The sequence below is a fragment of the Coregonus lavaretus genome (assembly GCF_964263955.1).
Source record: "Coregonus lavaretus genome assembly, contig: HAP1_SCAFFOLD_946, whole genome shotgun sequence".
NCBI classification, from domain to species: domain Eukaryota; kingdom Metazoa; phylum Chordata; class Actinopteri; order Salmoniformes; family Salmonidae; genus Coregonus; species Coregonus lavaretus.
The window spans coordinates 167,501-193,273 of record NW_028164468.1 but is presented as its reverse complement, the minus strand read 5'-3'; the positions used below and the strand labels follow the sequence as shown (position 1 = coordinate 193,273).

The 25,773-nt window shown below is 44.7% G+C and overlaps 1 protein-coding gene across 1 annotated transcript in view; it reads left to right on the top strand.

Annotated features, from left to right (window-relative positions):
• Positions 1-652: 652 nt before the first annotated feature.
• fn1a (fibronectin 1a) overlaps positions 653-25,773 on the top strand; it is a 113,659-nt gene continuing 88,538 nt past the window's right edge. The window contains exons 1-16 of the mRNA XM_084192002.1: positions 653-968; positions 1,524-1,649; positions 1,968-2,105; positions 4,071-4,202; positions 4,717-4,854; positions 5,690-5,848; positions 6,172-6,378; positions 6,631-6,813; positions 8,261-8,437; positions 9,371-9,526; positions 10,089-10,217; positions 10,901-11,044; positions 20,788-20,909; positions 23,684-23,852; positions 24,063-24,248; positions 24,552-24,680. Of these exons, the coding sequence (XP_084048128.1) occupies positions 845-968; positions 1,524-1,649; positions 1,968-2,105; positions 4,071-4,202; positions 4,717-4,854; positions 5,690-5,848; positions 6,172-6,378; positions 6,631-6,813; positions 8,261-8,437; positions 9,371-9,526; positions 10,089-10,217; positions 10,901-11,044; positions 20,788-20,909; positions 23,684-23,852; positions 24,063-24,248; positions 24,552-24,680 (2,419 nt within the window). The 5' untranslated portion in view covers positions 653-844. The remainder of the gene's footprint in view (positions 969-1,523; positions 1,650-1,967; positions 2,106-4,070; positions 4,203-4,716; positions 4,855-5,689; positions 5,849-6,171; positions 6,379-6,630; positions 6,814-8,260; positions 8,438-9,370; positions 9,527-10,088; positions 10,218-10,900; positions 11,045-20,787; positions 20,910-23,683; positions 23,853-24,062; positions 24,249-24,551; positions 24,681-25,773) is intronic.

The window sequence follows — 25,773 nt, the reverse complement described above, 5'->3', positions numbered from 1 at the left end:
TTCCTCCTTCAGAAACACCCTCTGAAACAGATCTCAAATATTTAAGTCATTTTGCTTTGTGAGCAAAAACCCATAGGCCTAGTCTCTGTGCTTCATGAACTTTGAAGAAAGATATCAATGATCCCAATTCCAATAGATTTCTAACTAATACCTAATGCAGACAGAGATCGTAGACTAGGCTATCTATCTTTGATATAGAATAGCCTCCCTATTGCTTATCCTTGGAAGTTTTCTCAAAGTGGGAGGAGTTAATCAGTGTTGAGTGCACCCACCCAAACTTGTCCTACTTCTAAATCAACTTTGCTACATTGTAAATTAAGTACAGCAGGCTCCATAAAAATGAAAATAAGATATTGACAATATTTAGGCATAAAAAAGTTTAAAAGGATAAAAGAAAATAATCAAAGGTTACTTATCTTGGGGCAAACGTTTTTAAAACAATCACAACAGTGGTAAAAACTACATTTTAAAATATAAACTCATATAGGCGATGCCTATTTTGCAATACTGTACTCATTTCCCGTATTTTTTTCTTCTTTTTTTGAATGATCTGTAACCAGTGGCGTTGACGTGGGTTTAGCGTTGGACCCTCCTCCATCTCCACTAGAAAGCCATGCCCAAATAAAAGCCATCACTAGTGAGTTTCCTCCGAACGGCATTGATTTGATTTGACTGGGGCAGGAGACTATCAGAGGAGGCTGCCAGGGGGAAGGTTGGGACAGGTACAAACACTAAAGAACCAGCCTCCAACTTCACTAAATCTGTGGATTTTCTGATTTTTTTTAGAAGATCATCAAACCACCGCAAAGATTACAGTTTCCCACGTTTTTTTTTAAGTCCTAAAATGAAAATGTCCAGTAACCCTATTATTATGGTTATGGTGGTGCTTTGCATCGGGACCGCTGTGAACTGCATGCCGAAAGGGAATGGGAGAAGCAGGCGGCAGGCTAATCAGGGAGAAGACCAAGGTGAGTTTCCATACCTTTTGGCTACATATTGCAGATGGTTGTTATTAAAACTGTATTTGATTGTTTCTAAAAAAACGTTTGTATTAGCCTATAGAATATCACAAAAGTTTGTTATATTGTAGCGACCTTAAACCAATACCCAGCGAGTTCGTTAAAAGTTTTGGACTTCTTGGCGTAAAGGTTAAGGCGTTGGCATGACAATCGCTGGACCTGGGTTTGAATCCCGGTCGGGGCAACCACCTGAATTCGTTACACTTGTGTCAGAAGTGGGATGGTGGCTGTGGGCCGTCGGAGAGGCGTGTCAACGTGAGGGACTTGGTATAGAGAAGCGTGGGGACACGCTGTCCTGAAGAAAGGGGGTAATGTAGCTACTTTAAGCCAAAGTCTAGCGACCTAGTCAAGAGGTTCGGACCTCTTGGCTTAACAGTTAAGGCGTTGGCTTGATAGTCGCTGGACCCGGGTTCGAGTTCCTGTCGGGGCTAATTGTGTCAATTCCCAAAAATGAGGCTACTTTAAAGTGAAACAAATTGTTACCCTGCTACTTTCCTTCCCTAGACGGCTGCATTGAGAATGGCCAGATGTATAACATTAACGACCAATGGGAGCGATCATATCTGGGCACTATGTTGATCTGCACTTGTCACGGAGTTGCCGGAATTAAGTGTAAAACGAAACCTGAAGGTGAGCTTGTATTGCTATATCTGTAATGTATGTAGCCTATCCTATCCTTCATGGTCAATGCAAGTCCTTTGTCTCTCACCGTTAAAAAAAAAAAAAAAAAAAAATGCCGGTTATGTAACAATATTAGTGATGGCAATGAATGAATTAAGTTAAAATATGTACTGATCTTCATCATCTGCCTTTAGTTCTTCCTAGCAAACACACAACATAGATAATATTCATGTGTGTTCCTCTGCTTCTCTCTCCCGTGTGCAACGGGTTTCATTGTCTTTACGAAAACAAACAAATAACATACCCCCTCAAAAATCTGTTCCACAGCTGAGGAGACCTGCTATGATAAGATCAACGCCAGGTCTTATCTGGTTGGTGAGACGTATGAGCGACCCAAAGAGGGCATGATCTGGGACTGTACATGCATTGGCTCTGGCCGGGGGAAAATCAGCTGCACCATTGCCAGTGAGTGGGCTTGTTACATTTTTACATTGTACATGTTAGTCATTCAGCAGACGCTCTTATCCAGAGCCACCTACAGTTAGTGCATTCATCTTTAAGGAATACCTGGAATAGTATAAAGCAGTGTTTGTCCCACTGGCTATCATAAGTTGAATGCACCAATTTGTAAGTCGCTCTGGATAAGAGCATCTGCTAAATGATGTAAATGTAAGATAGCTAGGTGGGACAACCACATATCACAGGCATAGAAAGACAATTTTTCCTCAATAATGTAGCTGTCAGTAGAGTCAGAGTTAGAAGGGGGGGGGGGGGGGGTTCAAGTGCAAGTGTTATTTTTATTTATTTAATTTTTGGGGGGTCGAGGTGAAGAGGAGGATTATTTAAGATACTGTTTGAAGAGGTAGGGTTTCAGTTAGTGTTTCGATAGTGTGTGTGTGTGTGTGTGTGATTGGGCTCAGTAATCCAGTTAAATCTCCGTATCACATAAATCCCTCTTAGGATGTGGTTCAGTCACTGCAGCTGTCTGTGGTGGCTGGCTGGTCACTGACTGGGTGGTTGGTTGGTTTGTGTGTGTGGTGGCTGGCTGGGTCGCTGGGTGGTTGTCTGTGTGTGGTGGCTGGCTGGGTCGCTGGGTGGTTGTCTGTGTGTGGTGGCTGGCTGGGTCGCTGGGTGGTTGTCTGTGTGTGGTGGCTGGCTGGGTCGCTGGGTGTCTGTGTGTGTGGTGGCTGGCTGGGTCGCTGGGTGGTTGTCTGTGTGTGGTGGCTGGCTGGGTCGCTGGGTGGGTGTCTGTGTGTGGTGGCTGGCTGGGTCGCTGGGTGTCTGTGTGTGTGGTGGCTGGCTGGGTCGCTGGGTGGTTGTCTGTGTGTGTGGTGGCAGGCTGGGTCGCTGGGTGGTTGTCTGTGTGTGGTGGCTGGCTGGGTCGCTGGGTGGTTGTCTGTGTGTGGTGGCTGGCTGGGTCGCTGGGTGGTTGTCTGTGTGTGGTGGCTGGCTGGGTCGCTGGGTGGTTGTCTGTGTGTGGTGGCTGGCTGGGTTGCTGGGTGGTTGTCTGTGTGTGGTGGCTGGCTGGGTTGCTGGGTGGTTGTCTGTGTGTGGTGGCTGGCTGGGTTGCTGGGTGGTTGTCTGTGTGTGGTGGCTGGCTGGGTTGCTGGGTGGTTGGTTGGTTTGTGTGTGTGGTGGCTGGCTGGGTCGCTGGGTGGTTGTCTGTGTGTGGTGGCTGGCTGGGTCGCTGGGTGTCTGTGTGTGTGGTGGCTGGCTGGGTCGCTGGGTGGTTGTCTGTGTGTGGTGGCTGGCTGGGTCGCTGGGTGGTTGTCTGTGTGTGGTGGCTGGCTGGGTTGCTGGGTGGTTGTCTGTGTGTGGTGGCTGGCTGGGTCGCTGGGTGGTTGTCTGTGTGTGGTGGCTGGCTGGGTCGCTGGGTGGTTGTCTGTGTGTGGTGGCTGGCTGGGTCGCTGGGTGGTTGTCTGTGTGTGGTGGCTGGCTGGGTTGCTGGGTGGTTGTCTGTGTGTGGTGGCTGGCTGGGTCGCTGGGTGGTTGTCTGTGTGTGGTGGCTGGCTGGGTCGCTGGGTGGTTGTCTGTGTGTGGTGGCTGGCTGGGTCGCTGGGTGGTTGTCTGTGTGTGTGTGGTGGCAGGCTGGGTCGCTGGGGTGGTTGTCTGTGTGTGTGGTGGCTGGCTGGGTCGCTGGGGTGGTTGTCTGTGTGTGTGGTGGCAGGCTGGGTCGCTGGGTGGTTGTCTGTGTGTGTGGTGGCTGGCTGGGTCGCTGGGTGTGTGTGTGTGTGTGTGTGTGTCCCCTGTATCTCAGTTGGTAGAGCATGGCGCTTGCAACGCCAGGGTTGTGGGTTCGCTTCCCACGGGGGTCAGTATGAAAAATGTATGCACTCACTAACTGTAGTCGCTTTGGATAAGAGCGTCTGCTAAATGACTAAAATGTAAATATACAGTGTGTGTTTAACTGTGTTTCTGATTCTATCCCAGACCGCTGCCATGAGGGGGGTCAGTCCTATAAGATTGGGGACACGTGGAGGAGACCCCATGACACTGAGAGCTACATGCTGGAGTGTGTTTGTCTGGGCAACGGCAAGGGCGAGTGGACCTGCAAACCTGTTGGTGAGCATTGGGCCAGTATGGGGAAAAAATAAATGTATGCACTCACTAACTGTAAGTCGCTCTGGATAAGAGCGTCTGCTAAATGACTAAAATGTAAAATGAATGGGAATGACTTAACCAACCTCTGGAAGTTAGCTGTCTAAACAAATAGGAAGTTAGCTGTCTAAACAAACACCGACCTCTGGAAGTTAGCTGTCTAAACAAACACCGACCTCTGGAAGTTAGCTGTCTAAACAAACACCGACCTCTGGAAGTTAGCTGTCTAAACAAACACCGACCTCTGGAAGTTAACTGTCTAAACACGTCACGGTCATATTCATTACTGCAAATTGTAGCAACATTTTTTGTTATTATTGGAAAACGTCTCATTGGTCAAGTTCTCTTCAGGTAGTCCGTTCCCGGTTCAGCCCATTTGCTTCCGTTTTTGTGAATACGATCCTGGAAGTTGACGTTAGCTGTCAAAACATTACATCATAAAATATATCTTAACTCCTCCCACTTCTTGTGTCCGCAGCGGAGCGTTGCTATGACAACACGGCAGGGACGTCCTACGTGGTGGGTGAAACCTGGGAGAAGCCATACCAGGGTTGGATGATCGTAGACTGCACCTGTCTAGGAGAGGGGAGTGGAAGGATCACCTGTACATCTAGAAGTAAGACACCAACACACAGGAGCAAACACACACAAGGACGCACGCACACACACACTCACACCTGTAAGACCCCACAGCCGTACCGCCAAGCCGTACCGCCAGCCGTACCGCCAAGCTCCATCACTCATCATTCATCATCACCTCCGACTCACCAACAGGCCCGACCACAAATTCCTTCCCACACACACACACACACACACACACCTCTACAGACCGTGGCAGCTTCAACCCGATGTGTGAGTGTGTGTGTGGGAACAGCTCAGTTCCACAAGCTTAATTAAGGGAAAAACTTTAGCTTAACTTGGTGAAGAGGAATGTAAATTGTCTGTGGTGGAAATGTAAATTGTCCCAGTTCCATGTTTTAAGTGATTTTACATGTCCTTAATGAAAACCCAATGCAATTCCATAACATTATGAAACGTGTTAGCTATTATGTTGATTGGCTGACACAGCATTTCAACCCTGTGTATATCAGACAATATACCACGGGTATGACGCAAAAATACATTCTGTTCTATTTATGTTGGTATCCAGTTTAAAATAGCAATAAGGTAGCTCAGGGGTTTGTGGTATATGGCCAATATTCAACTGGTTGTTACCACAACCCCTTGGGCCTTATCGCTTAATTATACTACTGCTTGTCTGTTAAAGTGAAACTGAACTGGGTTGTATTCATTAGGGCAAAATGTAGCAAACACTTTGCAACAGAACTAAAATCAGCTTCTTATTGAACAATTCCAGGCAGTCCCTTCCTGTTTCAGTCTGTTTTGTTCCGTTTGGTGCCTACTGAACATGACCCTGGTTAAAGTGGTACTGAATTATTTCCCTCTATCAGACCGGTGTAACGACCAGGACACGCTGACGTCCCATAGGATCGGAGACACCTGGAGCAAGACGGACGCCCGAGGTCACATGCTGCAGTGTCTGTGTACGGGGAACGGGCGCGGGGAGTGGAAGTGTGAGAGACATGCGTCCCTCCACACCACCGGCCTGGGTGAGACTCTTACTGAGTGGAGAGTGGAAGTGTGAGAGACCGTGGTGAGACCATCTCTGCTTCAGCTCATCCTCCCCCCCCAGACAGTGTTCATTCTAATTACAAGTCTGCCAATATTAAACATGTTAATAGGGGATTTCCAAGGCTGGTTTCCTGGACACAGAGCCTAAACATAAAAGCATGTTCAATTGATATTCTGTGACTGGGAAAACTGCCCTTAAACTATTCACAGCAAATTTTGCAAACGAAATATAGTTTCTAATCATTTACACACATTTTCACAGAAGGCTTTTTTTTTCTCTTTCACACATGTGGCGCTACAGGTACCGGGTCCCGTGTGATCACCAACATCCAGCCGGCTGTGTACCAGCCCCAGCCCAGCCTGGAGCCTCGTCCCGGCCTAGCCCTGGAGGGGGCCTGCCAGACGGACGGGGTGGCCTACGCCCTGGGGATGAGATGGATCAAGACCCAGGGCAGCAAACAGATGCTGTGTACCTGCCTGGGAAACGGGGTCAGCTGTGAGGAGTGGGGTACGTGCTGATTTTATATTCACATATAGTTATTGTCCAGCTATTGTTTGCGATGTGTCTCTGATGCAGTAAATACATTTGATTTATAAACTGTTTGCTTATACAAGAACTCAAGTTTGACATTTTTATTTACAATAATAAATACATTGGAAATCTTACTCACCAGAGCTCCCACAATGAAAACTGTGTTTTAAAAAGTAGAATCGGCAATTTGCCATCATTCAGAAATCTTTCTATGTGTTTTGTGTTCAGAGGGCCCAGCCCCAGTGTATGGGGGAAACTCCAACGGTCAGCCCTGTGTGTTCCCCTTCACCTACATGGGGAAGACCTACCACTCCTGTACCTCAGAGGGACGCCCTGACGGGCAGCTGTGGTGCTGCATCTCCTCCGACTGCGAAACCGAACAGAAATACTCCTTCTGCACAGAGAAAAATGGTAATATATATATATATATATATACACACTATACCGTTCAAACGTTTGAGGTCACTTAGAAATGTCCTTGTTTTCGAATGAAAAGCAATTTTTTGGGGGGGCCATTTTAAAATGACATCAAATTTATCAGAAATACAGTGTAGACATTGTTAATGTTGTAAATGGCTATTGTAGCTGGAAACGGCTGATTTTGTAATGGAATATCTACATTGTCACGGCTGTCAGTGAGATGCGGTTGAAGAAGTCAGGCGCAGGACACGGAATTCTCGGAAACGTACTTTAATCCGATATTGAAAAGATGAACACAGAATAACTCCACACAGGGAGGAAAATACCCGCTCACAAACGACATACGTGAAGGGAAACAATCACACACAAGATCCCGATGAGAGACAGGGGTAATTATAGGGCAACAATCAAACATAATGACGAACAGGTGTAAACAATACAGACAAAACTAGACAGACACCGATAACATCGATCGGCAGCAGCTAGTACTCCAGGGACGACGAACGCCAAAGCCTGCCCGAGCAAGGAGGAGGAGCAGCCTCGGCAGAATCCGTGACATATATAGGCGTACAGAGGCCCATTATCAGCAACCATCAGTCCTGTGTTTCAATGGCACGTTGTGTTTGCTAATCCAAGTTTATATAATTTTAAAAGGCTAATTGATCATTAGAAAACCCTTTTGCAATTATGTTAGCACAGCTGAAAACTGTTGTTCCAGCTACAATAGCCATTTACAACATTAACAATGTCTACACTGTATTTCTGATAAATTTGATGTTATTTTAATGGACAAAAAAATTGCTTTTCTTTCGAAAACAAGGACATTTCTAAGTGACCCAATACTTTTGAACGGTACAGCTTTTTATTTAATTGAGACGAGATGGGTGGAAAGTGACAGAGGTAGGGAGGGAGGGAGAGATGGGTGGACAGAGAGAGAGGGAGGGAGGGAGGGAGAGATGGGTGAACAGAGCGAGAGGTAGGGAGGGAGGGAGAGATGGGTGGACAGAGAGAGAGGTAGGGAGGGAGGGAGGGAGAGATGGGTGGACAGAGAGAGACCAGAAGGACGCCTTTTGAACCCAAAAATAATGGTGATCTCTTGGATGCAGTGAACAGAGTCGGAGGAAACAATAGTAGAGCGAGTGTTTTCATCTGATAGGACGTCATCTGTGGTAGCGCAACACAAGCATGCATGTGTTGAGAATGGCTATCTCAATTCAACCTGAGCGTTTTCCAGCAGAGTCATTCGAATTCTAGCCAGCCGACATCATTAAACATCTGGGTTCTATTAGAATGGGAGTTAGTTTCCAGGTTTCTTAGGGTGGTTACTTACTCATTGTCTGCATTCCAAATGACACCTTTCGTAGTGCACTACTTTTGACCAGGGCCAATAGGGAATAGGGTGCCATTTGGGATGCACTCATTGTGATTGTGTTTGCAGTGATGGTGACAACGAGGGGAGGAAACTCTAACGGTGCCCTGTGTCAGTTCCCCTTCCTCTACAACGGGAGAAACTACACAGACTGTACCGCCGACGGGCGCAGGGACGGCATGAAGTGGTGCGGCACCACCACCAACTATGACGGAGAACAGAGGTTCGGCTTCTGCCCCATGGCTGGTGAGTTCTGTTGCCCCATTCTGAGTTCTGTTGCCTCATTGCTTCTGCCCCATGGCTGGTGAGTTCTGTTGCCCCATTCTGAGTTCTGTTGCCTCATTGCGTCTTCCCCATGGCTGGTGAGTTCTGTTGCCTCATTGCTTCTGCCCCATGGCTGGTGAGTTCTGTTGCCTCATTGCCAAAATGTTCTCTCACTCCATAAAATTGATCTAAAGCCACAGACACAAACACGCGACGATCGTCCGAAAACAGCCAGTGGCCGTCCCATAATCTTTAGGTCCATACTGGCACCAGCTGTGAATGGGTGATCACACACTGGCACCAGCTGTGAATGGGTGATCACATACTGGCACCAACTGTGAATGGGTGATCACACACTGGCACCAGCTGTGAATGGGTGATCACACACTGACCTCCAGAGCTAGGACCCAAAGCCCAGGGAGTCTGTCCCAGACTCAGTGCCCAGATCCAGGGGCCACGGTCTCTCTTCCCGGCTGGCAGAGAACAGGGAGAGACTCCCTGGCTGTCTGCTGGTCTCCAGGACAGCTGCAGTCATCAGAGCATCAGTCAACCCCCTCCACAGATATCTATCTATCTCTGGGCTGTCCTCTCTTCTCCCTCTTTCTATCTCACCACATATAAACCAGTCATCTCCTTTTAATTAGGAGGACATCCCCTAGGCCCATATGTCTAAAGCCTGCAGAGGACGTAGTCCTACACATGTTACGAACATCTGTTTATGTTGTTCAGCCTTGAAAAGTTTCATTTTACTGACGGCTCCAGCTGCACTGTTCTATATGTTCTAACATTCTAAAAGTTCTAACATTCTAAAAGTTCTAACATTCTAAAAGTTCTAACATTCTAAAAGTTCTAACATTCTAAAAGTTCTAACATTCTATATGTTCTAACATCCTGAGTACTGTTCTGTCCTCTCAGCTCACGAGGAGGTGTGTACGACCAGCGAGGGCGTGATGTACCGCGTGGGAGACCAGTGGGACAAACGCCACGACGTCCTGGGGCACATGATGCGCTGCACCTGCGTTGGGAACGGCCGCGGAGAGTGGAGCTGTATCGCTTATTCCCAGCTCAAAGGTAATGAGAACATGGGATTTTTATAATATATGCCATTTTACTGCTTTTATTTTTTACTTATCTATTGTTTACTTAACACTTATTTCTCTTAAAACTGCATTGTTGGTTAAGGGCTTGTAAGTAAGCATTTCACTGTAAGGTCTACACCTGTTGTATTCGGCGCATGTGACAAATAACATTTGATTTGATTTAGCAGACGCTTTTATCCAAAGCGACTTACAGTAATGCGTGCATACATTTTACATATGGGTGGTCCCAGGAATTGAACCCACTACCCTGGCGTTACAAGCGCCGTGCTCTACCAACTGAGCTACAAAGGACCACATAGCACTTTTCTAAAAACCCAAATACACTTGAAAGTAGGTGAGAGGTCATACATGCCACACAGAACGTGCCAGCGCTGTGGTGATGTACATCCGGACCTAATGCTCTTCCTAGCCCTTCAACTTGACCCTTGACCCTAACACTTTGATGTTCTCAGATCCCAACATGGTGGAAGCGGTAGTGAGAGAATTGGGACCTGCTGTTTTTGACCTTGTATGCGTTTTCCTTCCTGTCATAGATCAGTGTATTGTGGACGGGTTGACCCATGAGGTGAACCAGACCTTCACTAAGCTCCATGAAGAGGGCTACATGATGAACTGCACCTGCTTCGGACAGGGCCGCGGGCGCTGGAAGTGTGACGCCATTGGTGAGTTCATAGTTCATAGGAACCTATTATTTTAATGGACCAAGATGTTTGTTTTTGTGGTGATATTTACCGCTTGTGGTGTTGTACCTGACTACCCTGGTCCTAGATTTGTTTGTGCTTCATTTTGTGTGACCATGGAATTTGGCTAGACCCCACAAACAGATCTAGGACCAGGGTAGTACTTTCAATGTACTGAGTACACTTTGCTGAATCATGTGCATATGACAATTACTGTCACGATCGTCATAATGAGCGGACCAAGGCGCAGCGTGATACGAGTACATACTTTAATAGGTACTTTTAATTACAACACAAAACAACAAAACGATACGTGAAGTCCTCGGTCAATAACACAAACCTACACGGAACAAGATCCCACAAAATGACAAGTGCACAAAAGGCTGCCTAAGTATGGTTCCCAATCAGAGACAACAAGCAACAGCTGATTCACGTTGCCTCTGATTGAGAACCACCCCGGCCAACATAGAAACACATAACCTAGAACAGAACATAGGAAACGAAACATAGACACTACACACCCTGGCTCAACATATAAGAGTCCCCAGAGCCAGGGCGTGACAATTACACTTGATTTGATTACTTGGCTACTTGAACATTTTGCATGATCATTTCTGATGATAATCTTGAAGTAAAATCTTACCGTATTCAACATCTGTTCCCAGACCAATGCCAGGAGCCGGAGACCAGAGTCTTCTATCAGATCGGCCAATCGTGGGACAAGCTTATCCACGGCATCATGTACAAGTGTTATTGCTATGGCAACAGTATTGGAGAGCTCAGCTGCGAGCCCCAACAGTCTTTCCCAGGTAAGAACACAACACCACTAAGCCCTATCGTGGTCACAATACTACCGGTGTTGGGGTACGTCCTCTCCCTGGTATGGACGAAGTTCACTGGGCGTGGTCACAACGCTATACTAGACTGTTGGAGGGTGTTCTGTGGGATACGTAAGGACAGAACAGACTGTTGGAGGGTGTTCTGTGGGATACGTACGGACAGAACAGACTGTTGGAGGGTGTTCTGTGGGATACGTAAGGACAGAACAGACTGTTGGAGGGTGTTCTGTGGGATACGTAAGGACAGAACAGACTGTTGGAGGGTGTTCTGTGGGATACGTAAGGACAGAACAGACTGTTGTTTATCACTTCAGTTTGGCTGGTGGAGGCCGTTGGCTCTACTAGGAGAGAAAAGGAATACGTGAAGAAAATTAAGTGGGGCTTGATGCATTACTCTGTAGCCCTGCATGGGAAGGCCTATGGGGCTTGATGCATTACTCTGTAGCCCTGCATGGTAAGGCCTATGGGGCTTGATGCGTTACTCTGTAGCCCTGCATGGTAAGGCCTATGGGGCTTGATGCGTTACTCTGTAGCCCTGCATGGTAAGGCCTATGGGGCTTGATGCGTTACTCTGTAGCCCTGCATGGTAAGGCCTATGGGGCTTGATGCATTACTCTGTAGCCCTGCATGGTAAGGCCTATGGGGCTTGATGCATTACTCTGTAGCCCTGCATGGTAAGGCCTATGGGGCTTGATGCATTACTCTGTAGCCCTGCATGGTAAGGCCTATGGGGCTTGATGCATTACTCTGTAGCCCTGCATGGTAAGGCCTATGGGGCTTGATGCATTACTCTGTAGCCCTGCATGGTAAGGCCTATGGGGCTCGATGCATTACTCTGTAGCCCTGCATGGTAAGGCCTATGGGGCTCGATGCATTACTCTGTAGCCCTGCATGGTAAGGCCTATGGGGCTTGATGCATTACTCTGTAGCCCTGCATGGTAAGGCCTAGGGGTGAAGAATGTTTTCTCATTGTAGCCCTGTTCCTCTCTGCTACCCTTCTAGAACATATGTTCCTCTCTGCTACCCTTCTAGAACATATGTTCCTCTCTACTACCCTTCTAGAACATATGTTCCTCTCTACTACCCTTCTAGAACATATGTTCCTCTCTGCTACCTTTCTAGAACATCTGTTCCTCTCTGCTACCCTTCTAGAACATCTGTTCCTCTCTGCTACCCTTCTAGAACATATGTTCCTCTCTGCTACCCTTCTAGAACATATGTTCCTCTCTACTACCCTTCTAGAACATATGTTCCTCTCTACTACCCTTCTAGAACATATGTTCCTCTCTGCTACCCTTCTAGAACATCTGTTCCTCTCTGCTACCCTTCTAGAACACCTGTTCCTCTCTGCTACCCTTCTAGAACATCTGTTCCTCTCTGCTACCCTTCTAGAACATATGTTCCTCTCTGCTACCCTTCTAGAACATATGTTCCTCTCTGCTACCCTTCTAGAACATCTGTTCCTCTCTGCTACCCTTCTAGAACATCTGTTCCTCTCTGCTACCCTTCTAGAACATCTGTTCCTCTCTGCTACCCTTCTAGAACATCTGTTCCTCTCTGCTACCCTTCTAGAACATCTGTTCCTCTCTGCTACCCTTCTAGAACACCTGTTCCTCTCTGCTACCCTTCTAGAACATCTGTTCCTCTCTGCTACCCTTCTAGAACATCTGTTCCTCTCTACTACCCTTCTAGAACACCTGTTCCTCTCTACTACCCTTCTAGAACACCTGTTCCTCTCTGCTACCCTTCTAGAACATCTGTTCCTCTTGCTACCCTTCTAGAACATATGTTCCTCTCTGCTACCCTTCTAGAACATCTGTTCCTCTCTGCTACCCTTCTAGAACACCTATTCCTCTCTGCTACCCTTCTAGAACATCTGTTCCTCTCTGCTACCCTTCTAGAACATCTGTTCCTCTCTACTACCCTTCTAGAACACCTGTTCCTCTCTGCTACCCTTCTAGAACATCTGTTCCTCTTGCTACCCTTCTAGAACATATGTTCCTCTCTGCTACCCTTCTAGAACATCTGTTCCTCTCTGCTACCCTTCTAGAACATATGTTCCTCTCTGCTACCCTTCTAGAACATCTGTTCCTCTCTGCTACCCTTCTAGAACATCTGTTCCTCTCTGCTACCCTTCTAGAACATATGTTCCTCTCTGCTACCCTTCTAGAACATATGTTCCTCTCTACTACCCTTCTAGAACATATGTTCCTCTCTGCTACCTTTCTAGAACATCTGTTCCTCTCTGCTACCCTTCTAGAACATCTGTTCCTCTCTGCTACCTTTCTAGAACATATGTTCCTCTCTGCTACCCTTCTAGAACATATGTTCCTCTCTACTACCCTTCTAGAACATATGTTCCTCTCTACTACCCTTCTAGAACATATGTTCCTCTCTGCTACCCTTCTAGAACATCTGTTCCTCTCTGCTACCCTTCTAGAACACCTGTTCCTCTCTGCTACCCTTCTAGAACATCTGTTCCTCTCTGCTACCCTTCTAGAACATATGTTCCTCTCTGCTACCCTTCTAGAACATCTGTTCCTCTCTGCTACCCTTCTAGAACATCTGTTCCTCTCTGCTACCCTTCTAGAACATCTGTTCCTCTCTGCTACCCTTCTAGAACATCTGTTCCTCTCTGCTACCCTTCTAGAACATCTGTTCCTCTCTGCTACCCTTCTAGAACATCTGTTCCTCTCTGCTACCCTTCTAGAACATCTGTTCCTCTCTGCTACCTTTCTAGAACACCTGTTCCTCTCTGCTACCCTTCTAGAACACCTGTTCCTCTCTGCTACCCTTCTAGAACATCTGTTCCTCTCTGCTACCCTTCTAGAACACCTGTTCCTCTCTACTACCCTTCTAGAACACCTGTTCCTCTCTGCTACCCTTCTAGAACATCTGTTCCTCTTGCTACCCTTCTAGAACATATGTTCCTCTCTGCTACCCTTCTAGAACATCTGTTCCTCTCTGCTACCCTTCTAGAACACCTGTTCCTCTCTGCTACCCTTCTAGAACATCTGTTCCTCTCTGCTACCCTTCTAGAACATCTGTTCCTCTCTACTACCCTTCTAGAACACCTGTTCCTCTCTGCTACCCTTCTAGAACATCTGTTCCTCTTGCTACCCTTCTAGAACATATGTTCCTCTCTGCTACCCTTCTAGAACATCTGTTCCTCTCTGCTACCCTTCTAGAACATATGTTCCTCTCTGCTACCCTTCTAGAACATCTGTTCCTCTCTGCTACCCTTCTAGAACATCTGTTCCTCTCTGCTACCCTTCTAGAACATCTGTTCCTCTCTGCTACCCTTCTAGAACACCTGTTCCTCTCTGCTACCCTTCTAGAACATCTGTTCCTCTCTGCTACCCTTCTAGAACACCTGTTCCTCTCTGCTACCCTTCTAGAACATCTGTTCCTCTCTGCTACCCTTCTAGAACATCTGTTCCTCTCTACTACCCTTCTAGAACACCTGTTCCTCTCTACTACCCTTCTAGAACACCTGTTCCTCTCTGCTACCCTTCTAGAACATCTGTTCCTCTTGCTACCCTTCTAGAACATATGTTCCTCTCTGCTACCCTTCTAGAACATCTGTTCCTCTCTGCTACCCTTCTAGAACACCTGTTCCTCTCTGCTACCCTTCTAGAACATCTGTTCCTCTCTGCTACCCTTCTAGAACATCTGTTCCTCTCTACTACCCTTCTAGAACACCTGTTCCTCTCTGCTACCCTTCTAGAACATCTGTTCCTCTTGCTACCCTTCTAGAACATATGTTCCTCTCTGCTACCCTTCTAGAACATCTGTTCCTCTCTGCTACCCTTCTAGAACATATGTTCCTCTCTGCTACCCTTCTAGAACATATGTTCCTCTCTGCTACCCTTCTAGAACATCTGTTCCTCTCTGCTACCCTTCTAGAACATCTGTTCCTCTCTGCTACCCTTCTAGAACATCTGTTCCGCTCTGCTACCCTTCTAGAACACCTGTTCCTCTCTGCTACCCTTCTAGAACATCTGTTCCTCTCTGCTACCCTTCTAGAACATCTGTTCCTCTCTGCTACCCTTCCTCCTCCTGGGTGACAGGAACGCTCGCATCTCTGATCCGTGCTTTCTCTCCACCACGCCCCCTCACACTCTTTTAATTTAGCAGAAAACCAACAATTGAATGAAACTATCCTGCTCCAGGGTCATTAAACCTGGCCCTCTGGTTTCACACCCCGCTTGTTTGAGACTTTGTTCACAACTTGATTTTGAAGTGGAAGGGAGTGGGGAGAGAGGGGGAGGCTAGCACATGTTGGTACATACTCCACCCGCTCCGTCCTCCTCCATGTTGTGCTCTAGAGCGTGTGATGATGTGGTGCTACCTCCTCCATGTTGTGTTAAACTCTAGATGATGTGGTGCTACCTCCTCCATGTGGTGTTAAACTCTAGATGATGTGGTGCTACCTCCTCCATGTGGTGTTAAACTCTAGATGATGTGGTGCTGCCTCCTCCATGTGGTGTTAAACTCTAGATGATGCGGTGCTACCTCCTCCATGTGGTGTTAAACTCTAGATGATGTGGTGCTACCTCCTCCATGTGGTGTTAAACTCTAGATGATGTGGTGCTACCTCCTCCATGTGGTGTTAAACTCTAGATGATGTGGTGCTACCTCCTCCATGTTGTGTTAAACTCTAGATGATGTGGTGCTACCTCCTCCATGTGGTGCTACCTCCTCCATGTGGTGCTACCTCCTCCATGTGGTGCTACCTCCTCCAGAGGTTAGTGGAGGAGAGAGGGGGAGGCACACGTTACTATATCCTCCACCTTCTCCCTCTCAGGTCTTTTGTTGTTAGTTGGCGTGTGGCGCTATCCTTCTGAGGTGCTGACTGATGTTTAGTCCTCTCATGTTAGTGGGGAAGTGAACTATGAGCTTCTCTCACCACCTCTGCTTTTCTGAGTCGGCTTACAGCTCTAGATTTAAAGCTGGTAACAAGCAAACTGGAAATCGAGAGCCGTTTACAGACGAACCCTGTGTTTTGTCTCTCTTCTCCTATTTCTCTAGCACATTTTTTCTATAGAGGTGCTCAACAATGCACTCAGTACTCTGCTACAATCCCCAGCCGTTTTCTGGTTGGTTACACCATGACCGTTATCATTTTAAAGCAACACAAAGACTGTGCACTGTCCATTCAAGACCGTGTACGTGTACGCAGGTTGAGAAAATGAAAAATCCTCAGCATTTTTGTTTAAAGTGAAGGGTACCCCAGCCCAGTGCAATAACTTCCCTTAGTGCCATGCAGCTGTGAGATGTGTTAAAATATTATTAGTATCTGCTTTAGCCTGCCTGGAGTACCAGATGGGCGGGGTTTTGCAGTTTTGCGAGTATTCTATTGGTTCCATTGCGCCAATCAAACCCAGATAAAGTATTTTAAATGATTTTGAATAGTGTTTGAACGAATGGCTGTGAACGGGGTGGGGGGTGGGGGGTGGTCAGAGAGCCTGGCGGTGGTTGGCTGCTGGGACCTAGTACAGACTAGGGATATAAACTCTTTTAAAACCTTCCCAGTCAGTGGGCCTTAGGAACTGTAATGGGAGGAATTAAGAACAGATTGTGCAGAGGGCACACTAGCCTGCCATAGCAGGGTTAACCAATCCACTTGCTGAGGGCAATTGATTGGTCGACATTTTTAAACGTGTATTTTTCCATATATAGACACACCCTATGTGTTTTTGAATAAAATCAACTATATGCATTGAGCTTGATGCTGATGCTTTAAGTTTACGGTTTGATGAAATAAGACAAATGCCTCGAGAGCACCAGAGAATAAAAAAAAAACTTAACCTGACCCAACCATCCTCCTCCCGCTCCTGCTGGCTTTCTCAGATTCTGCCGTTACTCTCCTGAAGTTGCCGGTGATAGGCTACACGAGGAGTCGGCAACATTCTCATGTGGAATGCCAATTTATCTTACCGTTTCTACCGATCTGCGTGCCAGTGATGGTTTTCATATGCACATGTTCGTGAAACAGTTTAATTTAATTGATAATAACGTCTTCATATCTCTAAATCATTGTAATGTGGTTAATCAAGATTCGATCCAAATCTAAATGAAAATGATACAAACCTAAAAAGTAACTTATATTGCCAACTATGTAAAAATAGCCTCCATAAAGCCAACAAATAAAAACATTGCAGCCTGCAGATAGAAAATATCCGAAAAAATAATACAAAAAAATAAAAATTCCTATAAATCTCATTGGCTACACATGGCCTGTCTGCAACGAACTTGAAACATTGTATCAACTATTAACTTTGGTCCGGCCCAAAGCTTGTTCTAGCTTACTTGCAACATTGTATAAAATATTCTGGGCCCTCAGAGTTTCCCTGCCAGTGAGCTCGGGACAGACACAGCCGTAGGCTGTTTGCACAAGGGATAAGAAGCAGTGCTTGACTTGGACTGGAGCTCACCGGAGCTGAGTACCGGCACCTCAAAATGTTCTACTGCTTGAACTCCTGTTCTTTATAGAATATTAGCTCAAAAGTACTGTGGAGCTCCTGCACCTAAAATATAGACAGTACCAGCACCCAAAATGAGTACCGGAACCTATTTCAGTCCAAGTCAAGCACTGATAAGAAGTAATCAGGTAGGCCTATTTTATGACATTTCCACTGGATCAGAGCATTACATTTTTCCCTGTCACGCTGAGTGGTTATCGAAAGGGAGAGAGCTGGAAAGATTTTTCAAATAGGCTATGGTGAGGAACTATTGTCATTCTCAATGGATGTAAAAACAGACTTTGTTTGCTTGCTGTTTTTGAGGTGAAGAAAACCATTACTTTGAGAAGCGCCACAGCTCATTAGGGGTGGTGCGTTAAGCCAATCAGAAATACTATCAGATCCCCAAACATATTTATGCGCCTACCATTTGAGCGCAGGCCAGGTAGACTATAGACCTACTTCTATGCGTGCGCGTCCTTACTCAACATTGACAGGAGCGCTCCAAACAAAAGACAATGTCTAAATTTGACAAAACTCATAAATGTAATGAAATAAACAAACTTGTTTCTCACAAGTGTAGCAGGTTGCGCGCTCTGCAAACAATGTCTCCACTCAGACAATGAGAACAGGAAGACTGGAATAATAATATTGAATGCATTAAAATAAATTAACATAACCAACGTAACAAACATTGTAAATTAGGAATTGTTACAACATTTCGGAGGCGCATGGCGATGCGGTACGGAACTCTATTTGGCCTCTGCATGCCTCCGGAGGCTCCGCAATTGCGTCACACCTTCCATACGGAGCCTGGCTTTTAGTCTAGGCCTCCTCCGCAATGGATTAGTTCACTGAGGTTTGCAGTGCATTCGGAAAGTGTTCAGTGCCCATGACTTTTTCCACATTTTGTTACGTTACAGCCTTATTCTAAAATGGATTAAAATATTATAATTTTTTCTCATAAATCTACACACAATACCTCATAATGACAAAGCAAAAACATGTTTTTAGAAATGTTGGACAATAAAAATAAGAAAAATAAGAGATACCTTATTTACATAAGTATTCAGACCCTTTGCAATGAAATTGAGCTCAGGTTCATCCTGTTTCCATTTATCATCCTTGAGATGTTTCTACAACTTGATTGGAGTCCACCTGTGGTAAATTCAATTGATTGGACATGATTTGGAAAGGCACACACCTGTCTATTTAAGGTCCCACAGTTGACAGTGCATGTCAGAGCAAAAACCAAGCCATGAGGTTGAAGGAATTGTCCATAGAGCTCCGAGACAGGATTGTGTCGAGACGCAGATCTGGGGAAGGGTACCAAAAAATGTCTGCAGCATTGAAGATCCCCAAGAACACAGTGGCCTCCATCATTCTTAAATGGAAGAAGGTTGGAACCATCAAGACTCTTCCTAGACAGAAGCCACTCCTCAATAAAAGGCACATGACAGCCCGCTTCGAGTTTGCCAAAAGGCACCTAAAGCACTGTCAGACCATGAGAAACAAGATTCTCTGGTCTGATGAAGCCAAGATTGAACTCTTTGGGCTGAATGCCAAGCGTCATGTCTGGAGGAAACCTGGCACCATCCCTACGGTGTAGCATGGAGGTGGCAGCATCATGCTGTGGGGATGTTTTTCAGCGGCAGGGACTGGGAGACTAGTCAGGATCGAGGGAAAGATGAACGGAGCAAAGTACAGAGAGATTCTTGATGAAAAACTGCTCCAGAGCGCTCAGGACCTCAGACTGGGGCGAAGGTTCACCTTACAACAGGACAACGACCCTAAGCACACAGCCAAGACAACGCAGGAGTGGCTTTGGGACAAGTCTCTGAATGTCCTTGAGTGGCCCAGCCAGAGCCCGAGCTTGAACCCGGTCGAACATCTCTGGAGAGACCTGAAAATAGCTGTTCAGCGACGCTCCTCATCCAACCTGACAGAGCTTGAAAGGATCTGCAGAGAAGAATGGGAGAAACTCCCCAAATACAGGTGTTCCAAGTTTGTAGTGTTTTACCAAAGAAGACTTGAGGCTGTAAATCCTGTAAGTACTGAGTAAAGGGTCTGAATACTTATAAATGTGATATTAGATTTTCAATTTGTAAATTGTTTTGCAAACATTTCTAATGTTTTTGCTTTGTCATTATGGGGTATTGTGTTTTAGATTGAGGGGAAAAAACGATTTAATCTATTTTAGAATAAGGCTGTAATGTAACAAAATGTGGAAAAAGTCAAGGGGTCTGAATACTTTCCGACTGCACTGTATGTAACTGCTCGACTAAAACGATCTCAGACGACCAACAGCCTAACGACCAAACAATTGACCAGTCGACTAATTGGGGTTCCCTCTTCTGTCTCCTGTAGCCCACGATCAACTCCTTTTGTTGACTTTGAGGTAAAAGGTTATTTTCCTGGCACAGGACTTTAACCTCCTCCCTGTAGGCTGTCTTGTTGTTGTTGGAAATCAGGCCTACCACTGTCATGTCATCAGAAAACTTGATTGAGATGGAGTCGTTCTTGGCCACGCAGTCATGGGTGAACAGGGAGTACAGGAGAGGGATGAGCACGCACCCCTGGGGGGCCCCCGTGTTGAGGATCAGTGTGGCGGAGGTTCCAACTTCAAATCGTCAGGATTATGTCTAGTCGTAGAGTGGAATAAAACTCTGTTTACATCATAAAGTGATAGCATTGTTTCCCTAAATTGATAATCCTATCGTTGGCGCTAAAGTTATAGTTAATTTTTCTGTTGCGGTGTAGCTATGTCTACATGAACAGGTCTTGTGAAGGAGCTGAAGGTAGTTCTCTCTCTCTCTCTGCTCTGCATGCTGAAACCCTGGCTAACAAAACAATCTCACAGGGATATGCTACTTCTCCCCTTCCTGTTTTCTGTACCAGAAACTTCTTATGTACTGTATTGTACAACCTACCATTTCAGATCTGAAATTGTAATAAAAAAAGTTTAGATTCCAAATGTGTGATGTGTTCTAGATTGTTTTGCTTTGTGGGTATCTAGATTTATTTCACGATTCCACACCATGCTGGTCAGATACCTTAACAAATCACTACTATCAATTGTTATCAGACGGTGTTGCTGAGATGTATAGTTTCACCGCTAACCTATAATACAATAGGTCTGCTCCTCTATCAGATGGTGTTGCTGAACGTGTTTCAATGTTGTAGTACTGTCGTATATCTTCCTCCGTGTGGCGTGTTTCGACTCTGTCATGCTTCATACCTCTCTCCCAGGTGGTAACCGTCCAGTCCAGGTGATCATCACAGAGTCTGGTAACCAGCCCAACTCCCACCCCATCCAGTGGAACGCCCCGCCCTCCACACACATCACACAGTACATTCTCAAGTGGAGAGTGGTGAGTAGTAGTGTATATTATATTATCTGGATAGTAGTGTATAGATTTAGGAAAATCTGCGTTTTGTTTTTTTGCCTCTAATTTGTGGAACAATCTGCAGAGTTCAATCAATCAATCAATCAATTTTATTTTATATAGCCCTTCTTACATCAGCTAATATCTCGAAGTGCTGTACAGAAACCCAGCCTAAAACCCCAAACAGCTAGTAATGCAGGTGTAGAAGCACGGTGGCTAGGAAAAACTCCCTAGAAAGGCAAAACCTAGGAAGAAACCTAGAGAGGAACCAGGCTATGAGGGGTGGCCAGTCCTCTTCTGGCTGTGCCGGGTGGAGATTATAACAGAACCATGCCAAGATGTTCAAAAATGTTCATAAGTGACAAGCATGGTCAAATAATAATCAGGAATAAATCTCAGTTGGCTTTTCATAGCCGATCATTAAGAGTTGAAAACAGCAGGTCTGGGACAGGTAGGGGTTCCATAACCGCAGGCAGAACAGTTGAAACTGGAATAGCAGCAAGGCCAGGCGGACTGGGGACAGCAAGGAGTCACCACGGCCAGTAGTCCCGACGTATGGTCCTAGGGCTCAGGTCTCTCAGTTGGCTTTTCATAGCCGATCATTAAGAGTTGAAAACAGCAGGTCTGGGACAGGTAGGGGTTTCGTAGCCGCAGGCAGAACAGTTGAAACTGGAATAGCAGCAAGGCCAGGCGGACTGGGGACAGCAAGGTGTCATCATGCCCGGTAGTCCTGACGTATGGTCCTAGGGCTCAGGTTCTCAGAGAGTTCACTGCAGTAAAATGTGCTGGTGCCTCTCGGGCAGTTTAAATGATTGATTGAGGACCTCTGTGTAGTTTAATGTGATCACTTTTATTAAATATGTTTATTGTGTGCTGAATTATATTGTTTTATACACGTATGTTTTATTATTCTGTTTTTATTGTAATGTATACAGGGCTCTTGTAAAATAGATTTTTAATCTCAATGTGACTCCCTGTTTAAAGGTAATACATTATTTATTTATTTTTAAATCTGTATAGTAGTGTATATTATTATCTGTATAGTAGTGTATATTATCTGTATAGTAGTGTATATTATCTGTATAGTAGTGTATATTATCTGTATAGTAGTGTATATTATAGTAGTGTGTATTATCGGTATAGTAGTGTATATTATCTGTATAGTAGTGTATTGTATTATCTGTATAGTAGTGTATTGTATTATCTGTATAGTAGTGTATTGTATTATCTGTATAGTAGTGTGTATTATCTGTATAGTAGTGTGTATTATCGGTATAGTAGTGTATATTATCTGTATAGTAGTGTATTGTATTATCTGTATAGTAGTGTATTGTATTATCTGTATAGTAGTGTATATTATCTGTATAGTAGTGTGTATTATCGGTATAGTAGTGTATATTATCGGTATAGTAGTGTATATTATCTGTATAGTAGTGTATATTATCTGTATAGTAGTGTATATTATAGTAGTGTATTGTATTATCGGTATAGTAGTGTATATCTGTATAGTAGTGTATATTATCTGTATAGTAGTGTATATTATCTGTATAGTAGTGTATATTATAGTAGTGTGTATTATCTGTATAGTAGTGTATATTATCGGTATAGTAGTGTATATTATCTGTATAGTAGTGTATATTATCTGTATAGTAGTGTATATTATCTGTATAGTAGTGTATATTATAGTAGTGTGTATTATCTGTATAGTAGTGTATATTATAGTAGTGTATTGTATTATCGGTATAGTAGTGTATATTATCTGTATAGTAGTGTATATTATCTGTATTGAAGTGTATATTATCTGTATAGTAATGTATATTATTATCTGTATAGTAGTGTATATTATAGTAGTGTATTGTATTATCGGTATAGTAGTGTATATTATCTGTATAGTAGTGTATATTATAGTAGTGTGTATTATCTGTATAGTAGTGTATATTATCTGTATAGTAGTGTATATTATAGTAGTGTATTGTATTATCTGTATAGTAGTGTATATTATCAGTATAGTAGTGTATATTATCTGTATAGTAGTGTATATTATAGTAGTGTATTGTATTATCGGTATAGTAGTGTATATTATCTGTATAGTAGTGTATTGTATTATCTGTATAGTAGTGTATTGTATTATCTGTATAGTAGTGTATATTATAGTAGTGTATTGTATTATCTGTATAGTAGTGTATATTATAGTAGTGTATTGTATATTATAGTAGTGTATTGTATTATCTGTATAGCAGTGTATATTATAGTAGTGTATTGTATTATCTGTATAGTAGTGTATATTATAGTAGTGTATTGTATTATCTGTATAGTAGTGTATATTATCTGTATAGTAGTGTATATTATCTGTATAGTAGTGTATATGATCTGTATAGTAGTGTGTATTATCTGTATAGTAGTGTATATTATAGTAGTGTATTGTATTATCTGTTGTATCAAACATCCCAGGAAGACAGCAGCTGCTGCACTAACCTCTGAATACTAACCTCTGAATACTAACCTCTGAATACTAACCTCTGAATACTAACCTCTGAATACTAACCTCTGAATATATATATTTACACACCGCTGCCTTACTGTTGAACAAGTTCTGAAATACCTGTGAACATCGGGAAAGTGTCTAAACTTTTTGTAACCATAATCAAACTTTTTGTAACCATAATCAAAGTTTTTGTATACTCTTTTATGTTTAATATGAATATTATAATGTGGTGCTTCTAAAATGCGGTTGCTGTGTCTCCTCTCTTGTCTGGTAGAAAAATACCCGTACCCCGTGGCGGGAGGTGAATATCCCGGGCCACCTCAACTCCTACACTATCGCTGGCCTGAAGCCAGGCATCACCTACGAGGGTCAGCTGATCAGTGTGTTGCGCTTCGGGCGCCGGGAGGTCACACGCTTCGACTTCACCACAACACACGGCTCCTGTTAGTATGGCAAGATGGGCCTGTTGGACTCTCCTATGCTCTTTCTCAATTAATACTTCCGTTATTCCTTGTGTTCCTGTCCTTTTGGGTTTTTGGATCCAATGCGAGAAAATAGGACGGGAGGATTAGAGTAAAAGGGAGATATTGTCATTATTACGGCTTGGGTCTCTGAGTTTGAGGCTGAATCTGACGGTGTGATCTCACTTCCAGTGGCCACCTCAGAGGGAGAGACCAGCCAGCCTCCTCCGGTGGTGGACATCAGTGAGTCTGTTACAGAGATCACCTCCAGCAGCTTCGTCATCTCCTGGATGTCTGCCTCTGACACCATGTCTGGCTTCAGGATCCAGTACGAGCTCAGCGAGGAGGGGCAGGAGAGAGGACAGCCCATGATCCTCGGTGTGGAACAAATCACTTTTTTACCACAGAAGAAACGTTTGGGGAAAATGTCAATTAGCTTGATAGCGTGTGGAATGTATTCTGGAAAGCAGGGTTGGGGTCAATTTCAATTCAGAAATTTCAATTGAAGTTGCAATTTTTAAATCAAAGCAACGAGGAATTTCAATTTAACTTCCTGAATTGACTGAGTCGAATTGGGAAACTAACCCCAACTCTGATGGAAAGCGAATATCTATTTTTAAATGACTAGACTGTGAAACTGATTTAACCTTAACTCGTCCTAATCTCTCTCTCTCTCTCTAGACCTTCCCCGCACCGCTACCTCCGTGAACATCAATGATCTGCTACCTGGGAGGAAGTACACTGTTAATGTGTACGAGGTTACACCTGCTGGAGAGCCCAACCTCATCCTCACTACCTCTCAGACCACGGGTGGGTTCAGACAGACAGACAGGCAGACAGACAGACAGACAGGCAGGCAGACAGGCAGGCAGGCAGACAGACAGGCAGGCAGGCAGGCAGACAGGCAGGCAGGCAGGCAGGCAGGCAGGCAGACAGACAGACAGACAGACAGGCAGACAGACGCCCACTACATACTGCCCTGTACCTCCATCTCCTATCTCTCTATACTGTATCTACAGTGCATTGGGAAAGTATTCAGACCCCTTCCCTTTTTCCATATTTTGTTACGTTACAGCCTTATTCTAAAATTGATTAAATAAATAAAAATCCTCGCCAATCATTTTACATTTACATTTTTGTCATTTAGCAGACGCTCTTATCCAGAGCGACTTACAATTAGTGAGTGCATACATTATTTTTATTTTTCATACTGGCCCCCCGTGGGAAACGAACCCACAACCCTGGCGTTGCAAACGCCATGCTCTACAATCAACACACAATACCCCATATTGACAAAGCGAAAGGTTTTTAGAAATGTTTGCACATTTTATTCAATATGAATAACTGAAATACCTTATTTACATAAGTATTCAGACCCTTTGCTATGAGACTCGAAATTGAGCTAGGTGCATCCTGTTTCCATTCATCATCCTTGAGATGTTTCTACACAATCTCTTCAGCACTCCAGGCCAATCAGGCCTTTATGGTAGATTGGCCACTCCTCAGTAAAAGGCACATGACAGCCCGCTTGGAGTTTGCAAAAAGGCACCTAAAGACTCTCAGACCATGAGAAACAAGATTATCTGGTCTGATGAAACCAAGATTGAACTCTTTGGCCTGAATGCCAAGCGTCACATCTGGAAGAAACCTGGCACCATCCCTTCGGTGAAGAATGGTGGTGGCAGCATCATGCTGTGGGGAGGTTTTTCAGCAGCAGGGACTGGGAGACTAGTCAGGATCGAGGGAAAGATGAACGGAGCAAAGTACAGAGAGATCCTTGATGAAAACTTGCTCCAGAGCGCTCAGGACCCCAGACTGGGGCGAAGGTTCACTTTTCAACAGGATAACAACTCTAAGCACACAGTCAAGACAGCACAGGAGTGGCTTTGGGACAAGTCTCTGA